The 21924-nt window shown below is 26.8% G+C and overlaps 2 protein-coding genes across 2 annotated transcripts in view; one reads left to right on the top strand and one right to left on the bottom strand.

Moving 5' to 3' along the window:
- Positions 1 to 1833, top strand: part of LOC100199325 (AP-1 complex subunit gamma-1) — a 28594-nt gene extending 26761 nt beyond the window's left edge. The window contains exons 18-19 of the mRNA XM_065819308.1: positions 952 to 1044; positions 1262 to 1833. Of these exons, the coding sequence (XP_065675380.1) occupies positions 952 to 1044; positions 1262 to 1366 (198 nt within the window). The 3' untranslated portion in view covers positions 1367 to 1833. The remainder of the gene's footprint in view (positions 1 to 951; positions 1045 to 1261) is intronic.
- A 10519-nt stretch (positions 1834 to 12352) lies between these two features.
- LOC100199394 (chromodomain Y-like protein 2) overlaps positions 12353 to 21924 on the bottom strand; it is a 10613-nt gene continuing 1041 nt past the window's right edge. The window contains exons 3-8 of the mRNA XM_065820139.1: positions 21486 to 21924; positions 21136 to 21314; positions 20814 to 20934; positions 19036 to 19125; positions 13116 to 13259; positions 12353 to 12808 (exon numbers count right to left, since the gene is read on the bottom strand). The exon at positions 21486 to 21924 is cut by the window's right edge and continues 22 nt beyond it. Of these exons, the coding sequence (XP_065676211.1) occupies positions 12638 to 12808; positions 13116 to 13259; positions 19036 to 19125; positions 20814 to 20934; positions 21136 to 21314; positions 21486 to 21924 (1144 nt within the window). The 3' untranslated portion in view covers positions 12353 to 12637. The remainder of the gene's footprint in view (positions 12809 to 13115; positions 13260 to 19035; positions 19126 to 20813; positions 20935 to 21135; positions 21315 to 21485) is intronic.

Here is a 21924-nt window from a genome sequence, read left to right as displayed (position 1 = left end):
ATTCTATTATTTTAATAACGATTGTGCTTAGGATTTTTCCATATATTATCATTTAGGGTAAAGCATAACTATATCTTTATTATATATAAACTTCCGAATGATACCTGAATAGAATGCCCTATGAAACAGATGCACGTAATCTATAGGGTATATAAATTTATTAAATTTGTTTTTAAAATAAAATGTTGCATAAAGTTGTAACTGATTCCTTTTCTTAAAAACTTTGCAGCTAAAAATATATTTAAAAATAATATTATATTTAGTGCAGTTTATTTGGAAAAAATAGATAATTTTATTCTTATCCTGTATACCTGCGCACTTATAATTGCACCCTATATACCTGCACTTATAGTATTTTTTATTTACTGTTAACTATGGCATAATTATTCTTGACACTTACTACAAGCTGTTGCATAATTATTCTTTATACTTAATCTAAACTGTTGCATAATTTTTCTTTATACTTACTCTAAATTGTTGCGTAATTATTTTTTATTCTTACTACAAACTGTTGTATAATTATTTGCTGCAAACTGTTACATTAATATTCTTTATACTTACTACAAACTGTTGCATAATTATTTTTTAAACTAAATCTAAACTTTTGCATAATTTTTTCTTATACTTACTCTAAACTGTTGCATTACTATTTTTTATACTTACTCTAAATTGTTGCATAATTATTTTTTATACTAAATCTAAACTTTTGCATACTTTTTTCTTATACTTACTATAAACTGTTGCATAATTATTCTTTATACTTAATCTAAATTTTTACGTAATTATTTAACTTTATACTAACTGTTGTTTAATTTTTATTTTTAACTGTAAAATATTTGCGTAATTAATTCTTTATACTCACTGGTCATATTGAATAATTATTTCTCATACCTAATCTATGTTGCAGAATTTTTTTTTGAAATGCTCAAGTTCGTTTCAATTTTTTTTTAGACATTTCAGTTACAAATGCAGCCACCTTCCGGAAACGTGATATTACCCGGTGGATCAATTACACAAGATATGCTTGTTACTAATCCAAACAGGGTGAGTTGTTTACTTTTAAATATTTGTACTTTTTCAAATGCCAATAAAAAAGATATTGCAAGTTCATGCCTTTTATATATATATATATATATATATATATATATATATATATATATATATATATATATATATATATATATATATATATATATTTGTACAATATTATACAATATTTTAACTAACGCACTTGTGAAGTTTATGTAAATTTATTTCTTAGGATGTTGTCAAAATGCTGCTTCGTATAAGTTATGTTATCAATGGACAAACAGTTCAAGAACAAACTCAAGCAAATAATTTTCCAAATGCACTTCATGATTATTAAATATTTCGGCTTTTTCATGGTTTTTTTTTATGAGATCTTTTATGTCCCGTGAACATCTTTTTATGATGACCATTTGTTTGGGATTATTCACAAGATAATATTTGAATAACTTATTGTTTAACTGAGTTGTTTATAAATTATAATTTACCAGCTTTTTTTATGTGCATTTTATTTTCGTGTGCAGAAAATATTGATAATTTGCAAATTCTGCGTTTCTAAAGATTATTAAATTGTTGCTTAAAGTTAAGCTTAGTTGTACTAACTTTTTTAAGTCTCTTGGTCACACCTAATGTATTTTTGGGTTCAAATTTTATTTAAGCGTTTTTTATATATTTTGAACAATACGCGAACCAGCAGTAGCATCTAAAATTGTATTTATGTTTATTGTGGCATAATTGTGTATAATATTATTATTTTTATTTTCTTACGCTGTCCAATTTTCAAATACATTGATACATAAACTTAAACTTTTCTACTGAAATTGTATTAAAATGTTTCGTATAATTTTTTAAATCTGAAAAAATACTTGTTTTAACAAAACTGTTATCATGAATAAGTTGCAATGGCACGAAAATTAGTATAAATATTCTTATAATATATATACAAATTTTTGGCCGTGTTTTTTTTTTTTTGTTTCAAGTAAGTTATGTCTAATACTAAATTGATGTATAACATTATACATAATAATTTTAATAACAACTGGTGTATTTTTCTTTATAAATTTATTATTTCTTTATCATTAAGACCACGTCCATCCCCGAGAGCCTGTCACGGTTTTTTATAAAGGTCACCGATTCGAGCGGCAGGTATGCTGTCACTTAGATTTAGAAACAACAAAGCGCCTTGTGAAGGAATAATTAGCTAATTTTTTTTTTTTTTGGGAAAGTTTTTATAAAAAAAACCATGCCTATATAAAACGCGAGCTTTACAGTTTGCAACACAAAAAGTCAATGTTCGTTTTCCACCGAACTCACGTTTTAATGCGTTGCGCCGTCTGTTTAGCAATGCCCGGCAAATATGATTTTCACGATACGATCACTCCCAGCGGTCGTGCTGGTCTACAACTTTTACAACAGATGATTCGGCGAATTATTTGGAAGTTATTTAAAAAACAATCTAATTATTTTTGAATTTATTTTTGAAAAAATTTGATATTTTTATAAAAACTCAACCTTACTAGAAGATCTGAGAAAAACTATAATGAAAGTGTCATAAAATAACGCCCCGTGTGAATCTTTTGTCGCCTTAATCCCACGAAGAGGCTGCCTAAAAGTTCAAGGAGCCTCTACTATTTTATGTTCTATTCATTTATCTATTCTTTAATGTTCACGTTTTTTTATTGTTTTTTGCCTAATGATTCTTTTTTAATACTGATAGTATAATTATAACTTATAAAAATTAGAACGAAATTTGTGTGAGATAAAATTGTATGCTGATAAAAACAACAATAAATTTATGTACGTTTATTGCTGTCATTTTGCTGATTTAAAAAGTATTTTACTTGGTCTTAGTCTTGAAGTATTTACTATTATACCATATGATAAGTACCTAAGCATTTAATATTATACCATAGGATAAGTAACTAAGCATTTATTATTATACCATATGTTTGAGCTAATTCAACTCAATATATTCTTGCCATACTATTGATTGATCATTTTTATAAGAACTTTATATTTACATTTTCTTTTATAAACAAATAAAAATGTTGAAATGAATAAAAGCATAACTCTTTAATTATTTAATTAAAAAAATCAATTTTCTAATTGAGAGTACCTCTTTTCTAACTGTAAAAAACCGTTTTTAACTGTAAAAAAGATACATATGGATGATTTAGCGCCAAACCAACCAATATAACATATATGTTGAAATAAGATAATTGAACGCAAAGTTTAAAAGTTTTTAAAAAGCCGCAACATCAAGCAAAATAAAAGTGCTCTTATTGTTGGAACTTAACCATTTATACAAGCAATCAAAGAACAGCTACTATACACAGGTAATACATATTTTTTAATTTTTTTCTTTAATTTACTTTTTTGAAAGTATGTAATTTATACTACATCATCTATATGTGCAAATAAAGATAGCATATATATTTTTTTTTAAATAAAACCATAAGACTCTAACTACCACACTACAACTGTGACTTATTCACAGTTGTAGTTGTTATTGTGTGTTTGTTTTTTTTTGAAGTAATTGTTATGAACGTCTAAATTAGAATTAAATGAATAAATATCTTGATTAGAATGTAAGTACATTTGCCGGATTTTCTAACAGATATTTTAAATATATTATATTTAAAATATAGCTGTAACAGATAGTAACAAGCAGATAATCTGTTTGTAAATCCCCAAAAATACTCAAGCAATTAAATAACATCCTAAAAGTTTTTAATAAACTCTTAGTCAAAATAACGTTTTTTAAAAAAAAACGTTATTTTGACTAAGAGTTTATTAAAAACTCCTAGTCAAAATAAAACGTAGTATATCGAAATTGGAAGCAAAAAAGATTCAAATAGGTAGTAGAAATGTCTAAAATTTTGATACCGAACATCGGTATGAAATTTTGATAGTTATACCGAATATCGGTATGCAAGAAACAATTACTTAATGTAATCGCAATCCACACCAAAAATCATGATTCAGGTTAAATAATTTACTTACCTGAACCGTGATTTTGTTGTGGTTACTTATTAGCAGTTAAAAAAGTTGTTAAAAATCAATCCAACCAACTTTTAAAAACGTAATTTATTACAATTATAGCTTTTAAAAAGTTTTTAAATAACATGTTAAAACTACTTTCAAATTAGCAATAAAAACAGGGGCTTCAACAAGTATAATTACAATATAATGGACATGCAAAAATAAGAAGAGAATGGTTCTGTTATTTGACAAAAATAAATATTTTTTACAGTCAAAAGTGCTTTCAATAAATCCAAGCCATTTAGAGTTTATAAGTAAAACATCTGACTGGTCGCATCAAACAAGAAATATTGAAAAACACGACAAATTAAACCAACATGGACTAACTTGCGAGATTTACTTTCTATAGAAAAATGCTTCAGAAATAGATATTGTAAGTCAGCAAGTATTTAACATTGCTATAAATTATTGGCGCAAAATGCTGCAACGCATAGCTGATGTAGCTATAACGCTGCTATAAATAGTTTATATTTCCGAGCCCATAGGATTAGGGACAATAAGAAGCATCAAGAAGCTTTTTACATTTACAAAAAGCATCCTACGTTTTGTAAATGTAACGTTAAATAAAAAATTACGGATGGCGACAGCTACACCAGAACAAAGTTTTCAACTAAATTTAATCAGAACATCTAAAACATCTAAACATCTAAATTTAAGAACCACAACATCTTCTTAGCTCTTAGGCAACTATTGAGAAATAGTTTGCCAACTTAATTTGGATAAAGTAATTTACCGATTTGCAAAGGAAAAGGCGAGAAAAAAACATCTTTAAACTTTTTATTTCAAATAGAAGAGGTTCGGCATGAGTAAATCTGCCTTTAACATCAACATTATTCTGTTGGTGACAAAGAGACTTCAGTTTGCGTTTATTGCCACAACCCCAACCAACATTTGCAACCCCAACCAACATTTGCATAGTTAAATGATAAATGAAAAATCTAATTAAGTAAAACTGCATTTGTTAAAAGCACTTTTAACTTTATACATTACTCTTGTACTTTTAGCAAACTTTATAACACAAGAATTCGATATGATATTTCCAAGTAAGATTTCATTGACAAAACTACGCAAGTTGTTAAAATTTTTATCTACAAAGCTACGCAAGTTGTTGAGGTTTTATTCGACAAAACTACGCAAGTTGTTAAGGTTTTTATCAACAAAACTACGCAAGTTGTTAAGGTTTTCATCGTTAAAGCTACGCAAGTTAGAACTATATTAATAAAAAGTAAAGGCATATTGCAAGGTAATAGTTTTTTTTAGAAGTTTTTTTAGAAGTTAAAGTTTAGAGTGTCTGTATTGTTTCATTATTTACTAAATTTTGATGTGTTTTTTTATAGAATGCTATTATCAGATCAAAGAAATTAATGTAATTAGTAAATATGACTGTCTTCAATTTTAAAGCTTATGGATATTATTAATATAAATGAGAAAAAGGAGAGGTAAAGAGCCTTGGGATACTTCCCAAATAAGATCTAATAAACTAGATGGTTCAATTGTATTACTATAAACTGTTTTAATAACTTTTATTCAAAATTAAAATATTTCTTTTAATTCCAAGTTATTTAATTTTTTTTAAGAGAATTTTATCATCAATGTATCAAAAGTTTTTAATTAATCGATTGAAACTCCCAACGTATATTTTGAATTTTCAAAAAGTTCAGCGATATTCTTTCAGTGTTTTCAAGTTTTCTTGTCAGCCCGACAAGAAAACTTGATGCGCACCACATTTGATAGCCACACTTGAGTTATTGGATGGCGTAGATGTGGGCCATGTATGATTATGGTATTTATAATACATCAGTGTCAAAAAAATATATAACGACATATGGGCCATATGTGGTTACCTCCTAAAGTGTATAAATACCTTTGGCACATATGACCCACATTTACACCAATCCATAAATCGAGTGTAGTTATCATTTAATAACACACGTGTCCCATATGAAGTTTTCTTGTCGGGCTGAGTAAATTAAATTATAACGTGTTCTGCTGATTCTTTTAATGATATTTATTAAAATATAGAATATCATTAGAAAAAAGGGTAATTGTAAATAACATTAAGTAAACATTTTTCTAAAATTTTAGAGAAGACAAAACAGAGATTGGACATTAACTTGTATTAAGTGCGTGCAAATGTTATTAGACACTAATGAGTTTTTAATATTTTAATAATAAAATATAAATAAAAAATCTTAATCAATTATATGCGACCCATTATGGTTTATGACATTGTTGTTTGCCAACGTGTATGCAAATAATGGATGCTCTGTAAATAGAACTCTTTAGGTTTGAATGAAAAAATTTTTTTAAAGAAAATTCTAGAAATAGAGGGCTTTTTTTAAAAATTGACGATTGAGCCCCTCCACTTTGAAATCCGTGTCGTCGGCCCTGAGTTGGGTCTTGTTTTCTAAATGTTTACCACGTAGATCTCAACAAACAAAACAAGTAGTAATTAATCGGGATTAACTTATGTGAATACTGTGAGTTAGTATCTTGCAGTTAAACTCCAATAATTGTTATTGAGTTGATTTTGCAACATGTGGTCAAGCATTATCATAGAGAAAACAAATTTTGTGTTGCTCTGGACAATACATTGTCCAACCAACCATTAAAACAATCATTGGCAATTAGTTGAAAATTTTGGGTTAAGCTTTTTTAATTGAGCACAATACACTTCTGCAGTAACTTTTGTATTAGTGGAAACATCTCCCAATATGCAATACCATGTAGGCTCCACCACACTGAAAGCAGTTTTTTTAAAGAAGTTTAGATTTTGGATTCAAGGTTGGGTTTTAAGTAGGACTGATCTATTGGTGCTTTCTGAAGTGATTAACGTATTTAATCTAAGTGATAACTCATTTTTCATTACTAGTAGACGACCCTCATCAGAAATTCAATCAGAACTTCTCATCACAAATAATTACATTTTCAATCCAACTTAAAGTACGCTTTTTGGATTACAAAAATACAAATGTTTAAACGCTGATTTTACAGACTCAGTGTTAAATCATATGAAACCCAAATACCTTGTTTTAAGAAACAACCAAGTTGATTCAAATGACCGTAAACAGTGGTATGGCAACACCCAAGAGTACTTTGTACTTGTAGAACCTTATAATTCTTAGCTATTTTTATCGCAACTTTTAAACCAATTTAATACTGTAGCATGTGACATAGAGACCTGAGCTATTGCAAAACTATTATTTTAAGTGGCTTCTTTCTTCTATTCTTTAGCAGAATGACCTATTTGGTATTTATATAACAGACAAGTTTTTTGGGTTTTTTCATTTTTTAAATACTTACTAGCGCTAAATAAATGTTTGAAACAAATATTTTTTTATTTTTCTATCTAAATATTTATTTAAACTGATTTTTTTGACTTAAACATTTTAAATAATTGTTTGAGTTCTTTAAAGCATAATTCATAGAAAGATAAGAATAAAGTTATCGGAAAACATATTAATCAACTTAGTTTGTCACAAGAGAATTTTTTAAAAATAGAATTGCGCCAAATGGTGCAGAAAGAATGTTATAAAGAAACATTTTTTTGTACCATTTAAAAGTTTTTTTTAAAAAACATTTTTTTCTAATCCTTTTTTTCACAGTGTCTATTAGTACCCTGGTATTTTTAAATAATACCAGAATCGCATACAGGGATGAATGTTGTGATTGAAGACTTGGGATTTTCTTTTCTCTTTGTTTACACGCAATTTTTTTTTTTTACTTCTCATTAGATGTCGAAATGAAGAATTCTCATTGGATGTCGAAATGAAGAATTCTCATTGGATGTCGAAATGAAGAATTCTCATTGGATGTCGAAATGAAGAATTCTCATTGGATGTCGAAATGAAGAATTCTAGAAAAATGAACTGTTATAAATGAGTTGCAAATCTGTTCAAGAAAAAAAACTTTTATGAAATAAATTTTGAAAGATCATAAAAACTTTTGCTAACAAAGCTAACTTTAGAACGAAAAGCTTTAAAAAATCTACGCTAAAATTTTTCTGGTTTTTTAGAAAAATGACATTTGTCAAACCTATGATTAGCGGTTAATATTTCAGCTTCAGCTTTTAGCTTCAGTACGATGCTGAAACTGAAATTTTCAGCTAAAAGCTGAAGCTGAAATATCACGAGAAATAACACTTAAACTGCCCTATCAAAAATTTATTTCCTCCAAGCATAATAGCTTTATACAATAGCTTTATACAATATTCCTATAACTTTAGCTACTTTATTAGAGTCAATTTTTTTTAAGGTTTTCATTGACACATTTTCATTGATAATCAAAATGTTTGTACTAGCTACTTTTTATTTGAATCGTCAAAAAGTTAATCACGAAGTAGTAGTTTTATTTTAGAGATAAAAGAATGTCCATTTTGTTTTTGTTTAACAAAACTTATTCGTATATTAACGTCCATTTTGTAGAGAAAGCTTATTCGTTTTTAAACATCCAGATAATAAAAAAATTTTAATGACTTATTATAACTATAATGACTTATAATAACTATAAATATATATATGACTTATAATAACTATAAATATATATATTTTTTTCATTATATTCATCAATAGAATATGGCGCTGCTTGTATGATATAGCTTATGGCTATTAATATTCTATTTGAATCAGTTAAATATATATATATATTCTATTTGAATCAGTTATATATATATATATATATATATATATATATATATATATATATATATATATATATATATGTATATAATATATACATTTATACTATATATATAGATTTTAAAGTCAGAAAATAATTTTTTTGACTTAGTCTGCCTCTAGTCTCAAATGTAGGCTGATTAAACTAATTAGCTCCAGCTTCAAGCTGAAGCTGAAATTCTTATTGTTATTTAATATATCACCATTGTATTATAAAAATTTTTAAATTAAATGTTACAATCATCATTCATTATCTAAGTAGAATGAATAACCTCAATGTGATGAAAAATTTGGAGTGAAATGCGATGAAAAATATGAGTCTTAAACCTAGAAAAACTTGAACCTAAAAAATCGGATTCGAATTTTTATGTTCAAATATCAAAATAGCTACCAAATTTTTTAAGAAATATCTTTAATAACATTTTCGCAAAATTATAATTTGCGTTCAAATAGTTCGAATATTTAACCAAAATCCGGTATTCAAAGTTTTTAATTATGTCACAAGGCTCCAAGTCCTGGAAAAGCTTCAAACTTTAAACGATTTCAATGGAGTATCATCGTTTTAAAGGCAAACAATATTGCATATTTTTTATTATTGAAAAAAAAACGCTCTATAAATTTAAAAAAATACAACACTTCATTATATGTAAGATAAAAGTCATATTACGCAATCTACGAAAAGATTTTATTTGTGCTAAACCTTTTTTTGTTTTATTTTTTAGGTATTATCACAAGTCTGGTTATTTTTGAAAAAAATAAAATTAAAGTTGTATTAAAAATTTCTTATTGAAAACTTATTTTGATTATCAATAAACTCAATAAGTTGCTTTGAATTGCTTCAGCTTAATTCATTGCTACATTAACTATGCTATCACTTAAGCTAGTACACAAATCTCTAAACTTAAAAAAATATTTAGCATACAAAAACATGGATGCAGAATTACATAGATTTCATCATGCAAAACTGTTGTGGGATATTAAACTTTTTTTTATTACATATATAATTACAAATAGCTATTTTAAAATAATAATAAAAAGTCGATAATCATAAACATAAAATATACTAAATGTCAAACTCCCAGATATAATAAAATGTAACAAGTTATCAAATTCTGCAAGAATAATGTAAACATATAAATACTCCGATAAATATATCGCTATATTCTTTATTTCAAAATAATTTATAAATATCGTAAGTAAATTTCTGCACTTTGTAAGACGTTTCAATGAATATTTACTTGAAAAATCATGAGTATTGTTTAAAAATATTTTTATCTATGAGAGAAAAAAGATTGAAGTTACCTATACGTAGCCATAGGGTGCTCGCAGATGGCTAAAACTCATCGCAGATGAAACTCGTTTCGTCATTCAGTAACTTTATGCTAGACGTTTGTGCGAATAAATAAGTTGTAATTCGTAATAAATAAGTTGTAATCACTTTGCAATTAATGTATATATCAATAGATAAAAATTTTTACACAAGTTTTTTCCCCATTTCTTCCAAATGTTAATTTGATGCTTGCGCGTGTTTAGATTACATTTTGGTTTTAGTTCAGATATTTGTTTTTAATGAAGTGTAGTTTAAAAAAAAAATTCCTTGCAATTGTTTAATTAATTAGTCGTATTTTTTAATTTTGTTTTCAAAGACTTTTCATTATTTTTTTATCAATGTATATGAAATTTATGTATTTCAACACATGAACTATGTATAATAACTTTACACCAACAAATTTTAATGATTAATATTCTTTTAGTTTAAATGAGTTCATTTAAATTTGTTCGTTCATTAATTAACCCAAAAACTATAAAAAGTTGAGCATGACGTATCAAGGACCAATACGGAAAAATTTTACTATGATGAATTCTGTAAACTTAAATTTTTATTAAAAAGAGAGATTTTAAAATCGCTTTTTTAATACAGTGACAAACTTATAAAATAATAATATTTTTATCAACTTATTTTATTTAAACTCGGTATATGAAAAAAATCTTTAACGAATTTCTGAAAACGATATTTTGAAAAGTAGCAATAAGTACGAGCTCTTTGAAGTGTTTCTCTTAGAAACAGAATTTCAGTTCACAAACAGAATCTCAGTGAGTGAACTTCAGTCCCGGACTGACACGCTTTCCTCAAATTAAATTGCATTTTTTTAATTATGTTTTTCTTAGGAAATTTGATGGACTTATCACTGTAGACGGCAACAGTAATTAGCACTTAATGAGTTAATGACTCCGCATTACCAACCTAGCCGATAACTTTGATGCCCTTAGAGCAGGGTTAAAACTCGGGGCCCTTAAAATATTTATTTTGTTTGCCATTTAATAAAGTTTACAATAACAAAGATTGTACATATATAATAAATAACCGGAGCAAGAAGAAGACGTATATTGTCTTATCGCCGAGCCCCGTTTACATTGTCACCTTCAGTTTATGTAACAAGTTTAAAATAAAAAGTTAAAAATTTACAAGTTGAAAATTTTATAGTAAAACACAATATAATACAAGTAGTAAACTTTTAATCTAAGTTAACTTTATACAACATTGCGATATTTCTGGAGATTTTGTTTTCAATTGCTTTTATACGATATTTCCATCTATATCCACTCCTGGAAAGTTAACAGTTGACTTCTTTTTATAACTGTTTTATTCATAAAGAGATTGGGTAATTTTAAAGAAAAGTTATCATCCCTACTAGGTTTGTGGAATAAGATAAATTTAGTTTTCTCAACATTTAATGAAAGTTTGTTATTTGTTCTCCAGTCATTTATTTTAATAATTCTTCGTTAAATATTCTAATCAGATCTTTTACGTTAAATATTCTAATCAGGTCTTTACTGTTTGAATAGAAAAAATTCGAATCATCGGCAAATAAAATAACATTAAATTTTTTTGGATATAAATCATTTATATAGAGAAGGAATAATAGCAGCCTTAAAAGTGATACCTGGGGGAACATCACAAGTTATGTTTTTCTGTTTCATTTGCTTTATATATATAATGTATCGTTTTCTATTCGACAGGTAACTTTTAAACTATAGTAAGGTATTGTTTAGTATTCCGGACAGTTCTACTTTTTTAATAAAAATATCTTGGTTAAATGTGTCAAATGCTTTTGACAAATCAATTAAAACTCCTAATGTATAGCAATCATTATTGAACCTATTGGATATATAATTTATTAGATTGAATACGAAGAATATGAGTCCAACGCTCTAACCACTGCTGCTAAAGTGCTGTGGAGCAGCGTTCAAAGTTCTGGTTTAGAAATCGTCTCCAATCAGATTAGCGATAAAAGACACGAGTCTTTTGATTAAATGCTTTTGCGCGGTGCTCAGTGATAAGACTTTAGGTTTTCTGGGAACACCAAAATAGTAATAAGATATGCAAAACAAAAATGCGTATAGAGAATTTAAAATTTGATATTACTGTTTTAAAATAAGTATTTTTACACGAGAAAGTTTTAACCGAGATAAGACTTGTGTTAAAGTGGTTAGAATATATAATTCTCTAAAAACTTTTGAATATTTATATTATTTATATGGTCCAGGTCGAAAATTTTTTCAATTTCTATGATGACGGCAAAATATTTTTACTGAGTACATATTAATAAAAGTGCTTCAATAAATATATTTCACGAGAAGAACACAGAAACTAATATTTTATGAGTAAAACGCTATCCGACTAAAAAATTTTAATTAAAAATCTCATCTTCATATGAGTTTATTAGTAGATCTGAACGTTTATTATTTAAGATCAGGATATCAAAAGATCCTCAAATCTTATTTTTTTATTACACCAAGAGTTCCGGAAATCACATTACATTACAGGAGGGAAAAACATGAAATATGAAAGAAAGATATAGAGCATGTCGACGCAACCAACTTGCTTGAATTTATATATCTTCTTTTGGTAAACTCACAAGACTTGGCCACTCTTCTTTAATTTTCGATTTACATTCTTTCGTTAAAATAAGAGCATGATAACAATTTAATTCTTCACCACAGATTTCTTCGATCCGAGATATGTCGAAATGACTGAGCAGCTTTTTTGTTGAAATGAGCGCCTAGAATGAAATAACAAACATTAACTTTTTAAAAATAAATTAACACTTCTTTTTCAAATTACTAGAAACAAATTTTATCCTTTAAAGTAATAAAAAAAAGTTAGAAGAGCATTATCAGTCTAAAATAATAAAACTTGAAACAAAGTTAAAAAAAAAAAAAAAATTAATTGACACAATTGAATACAAACATTGTGACATTGTAAACAAATGTATTCAAACATATTGATGTACTTTTTAATAAAAATATATGAAGTTTTTCATTTTCAGATATTTAGAATTTAATTTGAAATAAATTTTAAAAAAGAACCTGCATAGAAACAACTGTTAAGTTTGCCATACACTTGCTTATATCTTCTTGAAATGAGTTTAATCCAAATATATCTGATATCAATCCACGATCATAAGCAGTTACAGCATTGTATCTTTTACCCATATATAGCATTGATAATGCCTATATCAGATAAGTATAATAAAAAGAATGAAACAACCTAATAAAAATACTAATTATTATTACTAAAGTAACATAATATGTTTGTATAAATTTACTATATATTTATATATATAACACATATTTAAATTTATCATATAAAGTACACACACACACACACAAACACACACACACACACACACACACACACACACACACACACACACACACACACTATGTTACAACAATTCGGTAATCCATTTCGAGTTAAATTTAACTCCTTGCTTTTTTATGTAATTTATAAAATTTGATTTTTAAATTTGATTCAATTAAGGTTGACGTGTAAAGTAATTAAATATCGTTGAAATTTTTTTCATCAAAAATAAATAATAATAATATAACTTGATATTAGTCTGAAAATTTAATTTTTAAAACTCACAATTCATAATTGTATAAACTATGTTTTATTGAAAAAATTTACAATATCCCATTAAACAATACAATAAATCCAGTCTCCAGACCTAGCTATCTATTTTTATAATCTTGAATTGTAAAAATTATGCAGCATTTTAAACACCAGATGCTTCTAATAAGTAATAAATAAACAGAAAAACTAGCCATACCCACCAGAACTTTGAGGTGAAAAGAGAGAGGGTAAGAAAAATAAAAATAGAAGAATGTGGCAGATGGATGTGTTGGTATGTTTTTATATTTTAAAAGATATGAACTAACCTGGCCACAGCTATAAACCAAAAAAACAAACAAAGCTGGTTCTAGTCAAAATCAAGCACTGATGTGGTGAGTTTAGTTTTATTTAACTTTTGAACTGTGTTGATACAATACTAATGATGATAAAAACTGTAAGGTGATAAAAAAAGGCACCCTTCCACTACACTATTTCAATTATCAACCCACAAGAATTATACTAAATTAAATTTGATACTGATAAATATTATAAAAAACCTTACAAAATAATATTGAAGATGACCTAAGATTGATCAAGTTTGTCATAAAACTAACAGTTTTATGACAACATGATCCTGATTTAAGAGTTAAATCAGGATCATCATAACCACTTTGTTACTCATGACATGTATAACCTGCCACATGTCTTGATGCCTTGTAGAACTTTTCGATCCCCACCACGTCCCTGGTAGTACCGCGCTCAACTTGTTTCTCCGCGCAGCGGCCTTGTTCGTCAAGGTTCGTGTTTCGGAGTTATAGAGTTGAGAGAGGGTTATAACCACAATTAAGTAGCCTCCTCGTATGTAGTGGCCTTCTCGGCCTTGGGGAGGTGAATTAACATAAAAAAAAAAAAAAAAAAAAAAAACTTGATATTTAAAGAAAGCTAGAAGCTAACTTAGACTTACTCTCCTGCTTTAAGGCATTTGTTTAACAAGTTTATTAAGTGTCTCAACAAAAATATCTTGGGTGTAAACTGCATTTAGTTACTGTCTTGAAAATAAAAACTTTCCAGACAGAAAACTTTAAGCATAAGCTGATAATTTATGTAGAGAAGTTTCCCACGCTAATAGGCTGGCGTTTATGAAAATCTGTGTAACATTCTTAGGATGACCATTGCTATATCTTGTTGACTGTACTCGTGGGTTTTTACTTGTGTCTCTATGGTAGTGGTTTTCTTTATATGTATGAAATTATTAGACAAAACTTGGTTACTCAAAAATAGTATGTGGGTCTCTTGATATCTTGAGCTTAAATATTTGTATCTACTGATAAACTTATACAAAAATGAGATTTTAAAATTAATAGAATACCATGGTAGTGGCTTCTAGAGTGCAATTCCTTCTGTTACGAGGTTATAGTGAATAAACTCTTTGATGGTTCTAATGCTAGCTGGCATAAGGTCTCCTTTAATGTGTGTTAGATCCCAATAAAAGCTGATTCCATACTGTAAAATAAAAGCTGATTCCATGCTGTAAAATAAAAGCTGATTCCATGCTGTAAAATGAGTACTAACTGTGTCATTTTAGAAATGGATGGTGACCCTGTTAATGTTTGGTGCGCATTGTTGAAACCACACATAAAGCCTCATATCATAACTTTGAGCTGATTAGCAGGAATGAGGCAACTGCAGAGATTATTGCTTGAGGTGCTAAATACTACCTGCTTCAGTCTCAAAATGCTAAGTAGTATCTGTTTTAGTCTCCGCTTTTAGTTTTTCAGTGTCTATGTATTCGCCAATAAGAAAATAATTTACAATCCTAAATTATAAAAACTATTTACATGACTGGGACTAGAAGAAGATAAACTAAGTCTTACCACTGTAGTCTGCCCCAAAAATAAATTTTATAAACAACTTAAATCATGACTAAGGTAACTAAATAAAAATATGAAACTATCATTATCATCATAATAAAATCTTACCTTTTACAAAATTTACCAGAACAAAATTACCAGACCTACTTGGTCTTTGTGAGACTAATTAAACTGAGCTTCATTTTTAGATTTTAGTGTTGATGGTTATTACATTACTTGCAAATACTCCAGCATTCACACGCTTGGCTAGGGCATGTGAATATGCTTATACATCAATTCACTTGTTGCAAAATATTGAATCATACAATTATCTTTCATTAAGTTCTGCATCATTTTTCTTATCTCTAAGATTACATTCTTTTCAATGTTATTAATAATGAAATTAACTAAGCCTATTTTATTTATCAATCTACCAATATTGTTGTTATTGGTTTAATGGTTATAACACTGAAAGGCTCAGCTCTAGTACCACTAAACCTGCTAGCACTAAAGTTTAAAAATTTAGCAAATCTTAAACTTTTACCTAGACAGTTAACTTTTTATGATTTTCAGATAATAAATAGCGAAACACTTACTTGATTAAAGCTTTCTAATGTATTTACTGTTTTTTTAAAATTAATAATTTCATCTCCATCATCAAAATTTCTTCTTATATCTTTGTATTGTTGCTTCGAAGTAAAAATATCTTTAACGTAGGAGTGAAGTTCAAGAACTCATTCTGCCATGAGAGTGAAGTGCTAATGAGTTTTCACATTTTGTATTTCTAATTTTGATTAGGACTTTCTTCTAATAAATAATTAAGTTGAGCACAGTGAAATGCAAAGTGCAAATAAGGTGATTATGAACAAGATATCTGGAAATATTCTAGTCTTCAAATTTTCAGTTTAATAAAAACTGTAAACAATGTTTTTATAGAAGCAGCAAATTCAAATAAACATCATGTTGCAAAAAAATTATGAAAAAGCAAAGCAATAAATTTACTACTGCAGAAGTTGTAAAAGATTCAAAAAAAGAAGTTGTAAAAGAATGCAATTGCAGTCATAACATAGATGTATAACTTATTGAGTGAAAAAACAGTTAGTTCAGATATAATATTTGTATTAACCAACTTTATTTTAAACTCAATATATGAATTGGAATCATTTGACTGACACAATTTCCTCAATTTAAATTAGCAGCATATGCAAAAAATAGAAGTTAAAATAATAACTATTATATACCAAATAAATAATTGCAAAATTGCAAAACTACTATTAAACATTTAAGGGATGTTTACAAACATGAACTTTTAAAAACATTTTACTAAATATCCAAAAATTAAGCAAGTAAAATAGTTATTGAATTTTATGATAGAGTTCACAGCTTTTAATAAACTAAAAATTTGAAGACCAGAAATTCGTGACTTGAAATGTAGCAATTTTTCTGCATTTGGTTAATGTTTTTGCAATATTAAATATTTAAATAAACTATCTTTTTCATCGCGTTAAACTAAATTTGTGACATCAATTTTTATAGAACTCAAACATTTGTATACGCTACTGGTGTTCTTTGATACTAGACTTGTTATTTTATCATCCACTTTAAATTGGTCAAAGATAATTTAAAAGAGCCTTTTTACCAAAAGCTCTTTAAAATTATCTATGTCATGGGAGCTATTAAGCTATGCAAAGCCCAGACAAAAATTGATGAAGTTTGTTTGATGAAAGGTCTAGTTGCAGATATGTAACTACAGTTTTGAAAGGACATTCATACATCACTGGTAAAGTATAAAACTTTAATGGATAACTTTGACTTCTAAAGTGCAACTTTTCCTTGATATAAATCAGTAAAAAGAAATCTTGACTTTTTTTAAACAAACCACTTCGCTACTTTGTACTTTAATTGTAATTTTTGTACTTGTAATTTAAATACAAAATAAATTCTTTAAACATTTTCTACCAACATAAATGAAAAATAACAAGCAATTATAAAAACTAAAAGACTTTTTATAACTTTTGTTATTTCGTGATTGTCATGACTTTGCAATCATTTTTATTTAAAGAGTTTTGTTCACCTACAGTCTTTCTTTTAAGTAAACTTTTCTTTAATTTGTATATTGTAGTGATATTTTTAATGGGATAAAACTATGGTACCGCATAATTTTACAATTTCTTAAAATAAACTTTCAGAAATTGTTTAGAATAACTATGTATCTAGTATACAGTGGGAAATCTGAGGTTTTTTGAGCAAAACTTAATAAATTAGATGTTATTTGTTGGAAATCTTATACAAAAGAAATCTAAAAGTATTTCTGCATAAGTTCATCAATATCTTTGAATATTTATTTTAAATAAACTGATAAATAATTTCACGTAAAATATTTAATAATTTGTAAATCAATTTTATTATAAGATATAGTTAGGTCTTTTTATTGGAATTTATGATGAGCACTTGATAACAATAAGAGACTTTAAATATGGTTTTGATTATTACATTTTAAAATTGCAATTCTCTTTGACAACTTATTCACTACAAATCACACACATTAGTAATACTGCGGTCAAGTGAAGGCATTTTTAGTTATGCTAAAAAGTTTAAAAAAATAATATTAGTTAAACTATAAAGCTGCCAACCTGGGTTTTAAAAAAAGAAAAAGTATATAAAAATTTAAAAAAAATTATTATATATATATATATATATATATATATATATATATATATATATATATATATATATATATATATATATACACACACACACATATATAAATTAGTAAAAACACTTTTACTAATTTATATATATGTAAATTTTATCTTCAACAACTTGTTTCACTATCAGGTTCTTCAGGAAAAAGCTTCTTCCTGATGAGCCTACTGATGGTGAAACAAGTTGTAAATAAATTGAGGACCCTTTTTCTTTCTATTTTATACAGTAAATATTGTTTTTTTTTTCGCGAAAAAAATGCCTACATACGGAAATGTTTGTAGGCATTTTTTCGCTAAAAAAAAAAAACATTTACTGTATAAAATTTCCACCAAATTTCCTTAATGCAGGTGCTGGCATAGGGGGTACTGCCGACCATATTATTTTCCTAGAATAGCTCCTGATATATATATATATATATATATATATATATATATATATATATATATATATATATATATATATATATATATACAAACCTTGAAATTAGGGTTGGCATTCGGCAATGCCGACCTAACTGCCAATCTAAAAGTGTTTAAGGTCGGTAAAAAATTGCCAACCTCGTTTTTTTGTTTTATGGAAGACCTTGGCATCAATTTTTTTTTGCCGACCTCAAAAAGATTGAGCTTATCATTTGGCTAAAAAACATTTTTTGCTAATTAAATATGAAAAGTGTGGTTTTAGTGATGTTTTCTGTAGCCTAAAACCAGCTACCATATGCATACATATATAGACACATTTTTGTTGAATTTAAACATTAATTGATGACTTAAAACATAATAACACTATAGACTTGCACAAACAAAATTAAAAAAAAGAAAAAAAATATATATTTATCTACCATTGAGTTTCCAACAATCTTGGGAAGTAACTTGGAAAGATAACCAACTGGTGAAAGTCCAAGCTTGCAATATAATAAATCAAAGGATGTCTAAAAGTAAATGAATAAAAATAACTTAAATAGATTAACAGAAATATTACTAGTGACCATCTATACAAATAAGTGATAAATATATCTAGTGAGCAATTAGGCTGATATTTGACTGGGGCTGGTTTTATTAAAACAAAGCCAGGGTTAAATGCATAAATGTTGATAAATCTTTAAAATCCTTTTACTAAAATTGAAATTCATATTATATATATATATATATATATATATATATATATATATATATATATATATATATATATATATATATATATATATATATATATATATATGGGCTGTTCTAGGAAAAAAATTTGGGTGGCCAATCACCCCCTCCCCCCGAAGAAATGTAGCGGAAATATTGTCAAATATAGGCGTTTTTTCTTGAAAATATGTCATTTACTGCTCATTGTGAAGAAAAATTAACAGAGGACTTTAAAAAAAATTTGCAGCACTGAAATTAAAAATTATTCTATTAAAAACATTTTATGCTTTCCAAACGTTTAAAAAACATCTTTGAAAGTTGGGGCTTAATATAATTCTTACAGTGATAATGTAATGCCATGCAAGCAAAATAAAATTAGCAAAATTTACTTTGAAAGCATAGGCTGCTTTTGACGTTTGTTAAATTCCGTGGTCTGAAACTCAATAAATGAGCAGTGTCAACAAAATAATGCTGACATGATAAAATATGTTTAATATTTTAAAACTGTAATATTGTTTTTAAAATTAGTGTAAACTTTATTTAACCTATTGACTACTTTTTATCTAACTTTAGGTTAAGTTAAAACTGGGGAAAAAGTTTTCTTAACCTAAAGCTGTGAAAATTTTTATTTTTGTCATATACTGTAACAAAAACAGGCTATAAAACTTGCTGAAGACAACATTGAATAAGAAATTTGCTCAGAAACATAACAATTTTGCACAAATGTTAAATTTGTTTTAATAATGCAAGTAAAGGAGTATATCAACAATTTTGTAAAAAAATATTTTTAATAAACTTCACTTAAAATTGATACTAAGAAAATTAATATTCACAGTATTCTTTAATGTTTTAGTTTATTACTCACTGACTTTTAAAAAATAAAAAATTATTGTTATTTGTAAAACTGTAAATACATATTAAAAATAAAATTATATTAGCATATTTTTATTTATTTAGCCACAGACAAAACATGAATGTGTCAAATTTCATGTGAAATTTGAATGTGAAAACTAATAAGTTATTTTAGATTAAAAAAAAACTGGAATCAAAATAAACATTTGATAATATAATTACATAATAACATTTCTACATTGTAGAATTATTGTGTAATTATGTAAAAAAGAGTTGATAATTTAATTAAACTAGTTTTGCAGTAATTTAGTGAATTGCGATAGTTTAAAAAACTAATGTTGATAAAAATGAAAAGCAAATAAAAAGAATTTTTATGATGTCAAAAATTCCATTAGGTTTATGCCCTTTTATTTATCACAAGTCTGACTTTTATGAGTATGACTTCATCAGTGGTTATTTGTGTCAATCCAACAATGATTAATCATTCACTATTGCAGATAAAAATCTGCATATGCAAGCACTTTTAGACTTTTAAAAAACTGCAGAAAAAAAAAGACCTCTGTTTTTTTTAATAAAAGACATTTTGTACATAGATACTCAACCCTAACCAGTCGATTGGTGTATGCATACTTACCTTAGAAGTACCATAAGCAAAATCTGAAGCTGCAACTATTGCAACTCCAAGCTCCAAAGCTGGGCCATTAACTGCGCAAACAATTGGTTTTGGAAACAGTAGCAACTCAGCCAGCAGACTTCTAAAACATTTTGAAAAATTTTTATAAAATTAAACCCATTTATCTAAATTTGATGTCATGAAACAAAAAGACTAAGCTTAATATATTACCACTAAAATAGAATGTGTCATGCTAATGATAAATAAAGTATCATTTGCTATTTATATACTTCAAAGCTTTTAAAATGGAAAAAAAAACAAATGATAAAAATATAGTATTTACTTTATAGCAACTACAAGCTTAGATGCATTAGACTTGTATTCTTTATCATCAGAAGAGTTCACAAGTTCTGAATAATCAATTCCAGAACAAAAATAATCACCGTTGCTACATATAAGAACAGCTTTGACATCAGCATTTTTACAAGCCCTGTGCAAACATTCACAAATGATAGCCAGCATCTAAATAAGAATTGTATTGTTTATAACAAGTATTTTTATAATTGTTTTATTTAATTTAACAATACCATGTATTTTAAGAAAGGTTGTACTTGGTATCATTATATAATAATAAATAAAAGTACAATCTTACATTTAGTGTCATTAAATCAAGTAAATTAAAAAGCAGCTTACATTTGGTGTTATTAAGTTATTTCTATCCACATTATTAAGTGTAATTTGAAGATAACCATTTTGCACTGAACTCAGAACTAAATTTTTGTCATATATACTATGTGATTGACTATTTCTATTTAAACTGCGTTTTTGTATTAAACCATTTGGTGATAAGTTCATATCAAAGTTGTTTATTATATCATTAATTTTATTATAATTTGTCTTTTTGCGTTCCATAGTTTTAGATTCATGTATTAGAGTGTCTCGTATTAACTTTTCACTTTCAGTTATATTATGTTTCTTTTTAAATGTCAATGGTTCTAAACCATTTAAAGTTTCGGTTTGGCATGTAGTATCAACAGGTTCATTATATGCAGCCATTGATTTAGTCCGCTTGTGGCCTCCTTTGCGCGTTAAAAGCATTTTAACATGAACTTTTTTAGTCTTTCCAGATTGC

The sequence above is a fragment of the Hydra vulgaris genome, chromosome 15, assembly GCF_038396675.1.
Source record: "Hydra vulgaris chromosome 15, alternate assembly HydraT2T_AEP".
Taxonomy (NCBI): domain Eukaryota; kingdom Metazoa; phylum Cnidaria; class Hydrozoa; order Anthoathecata; family Hydridae; genus Hydra; species Hydra vulgaris.
Note: the sequence above shows the minus strand (reverse complement) of the source record. Positions and strands in the feature narration are given on the sequence as shown.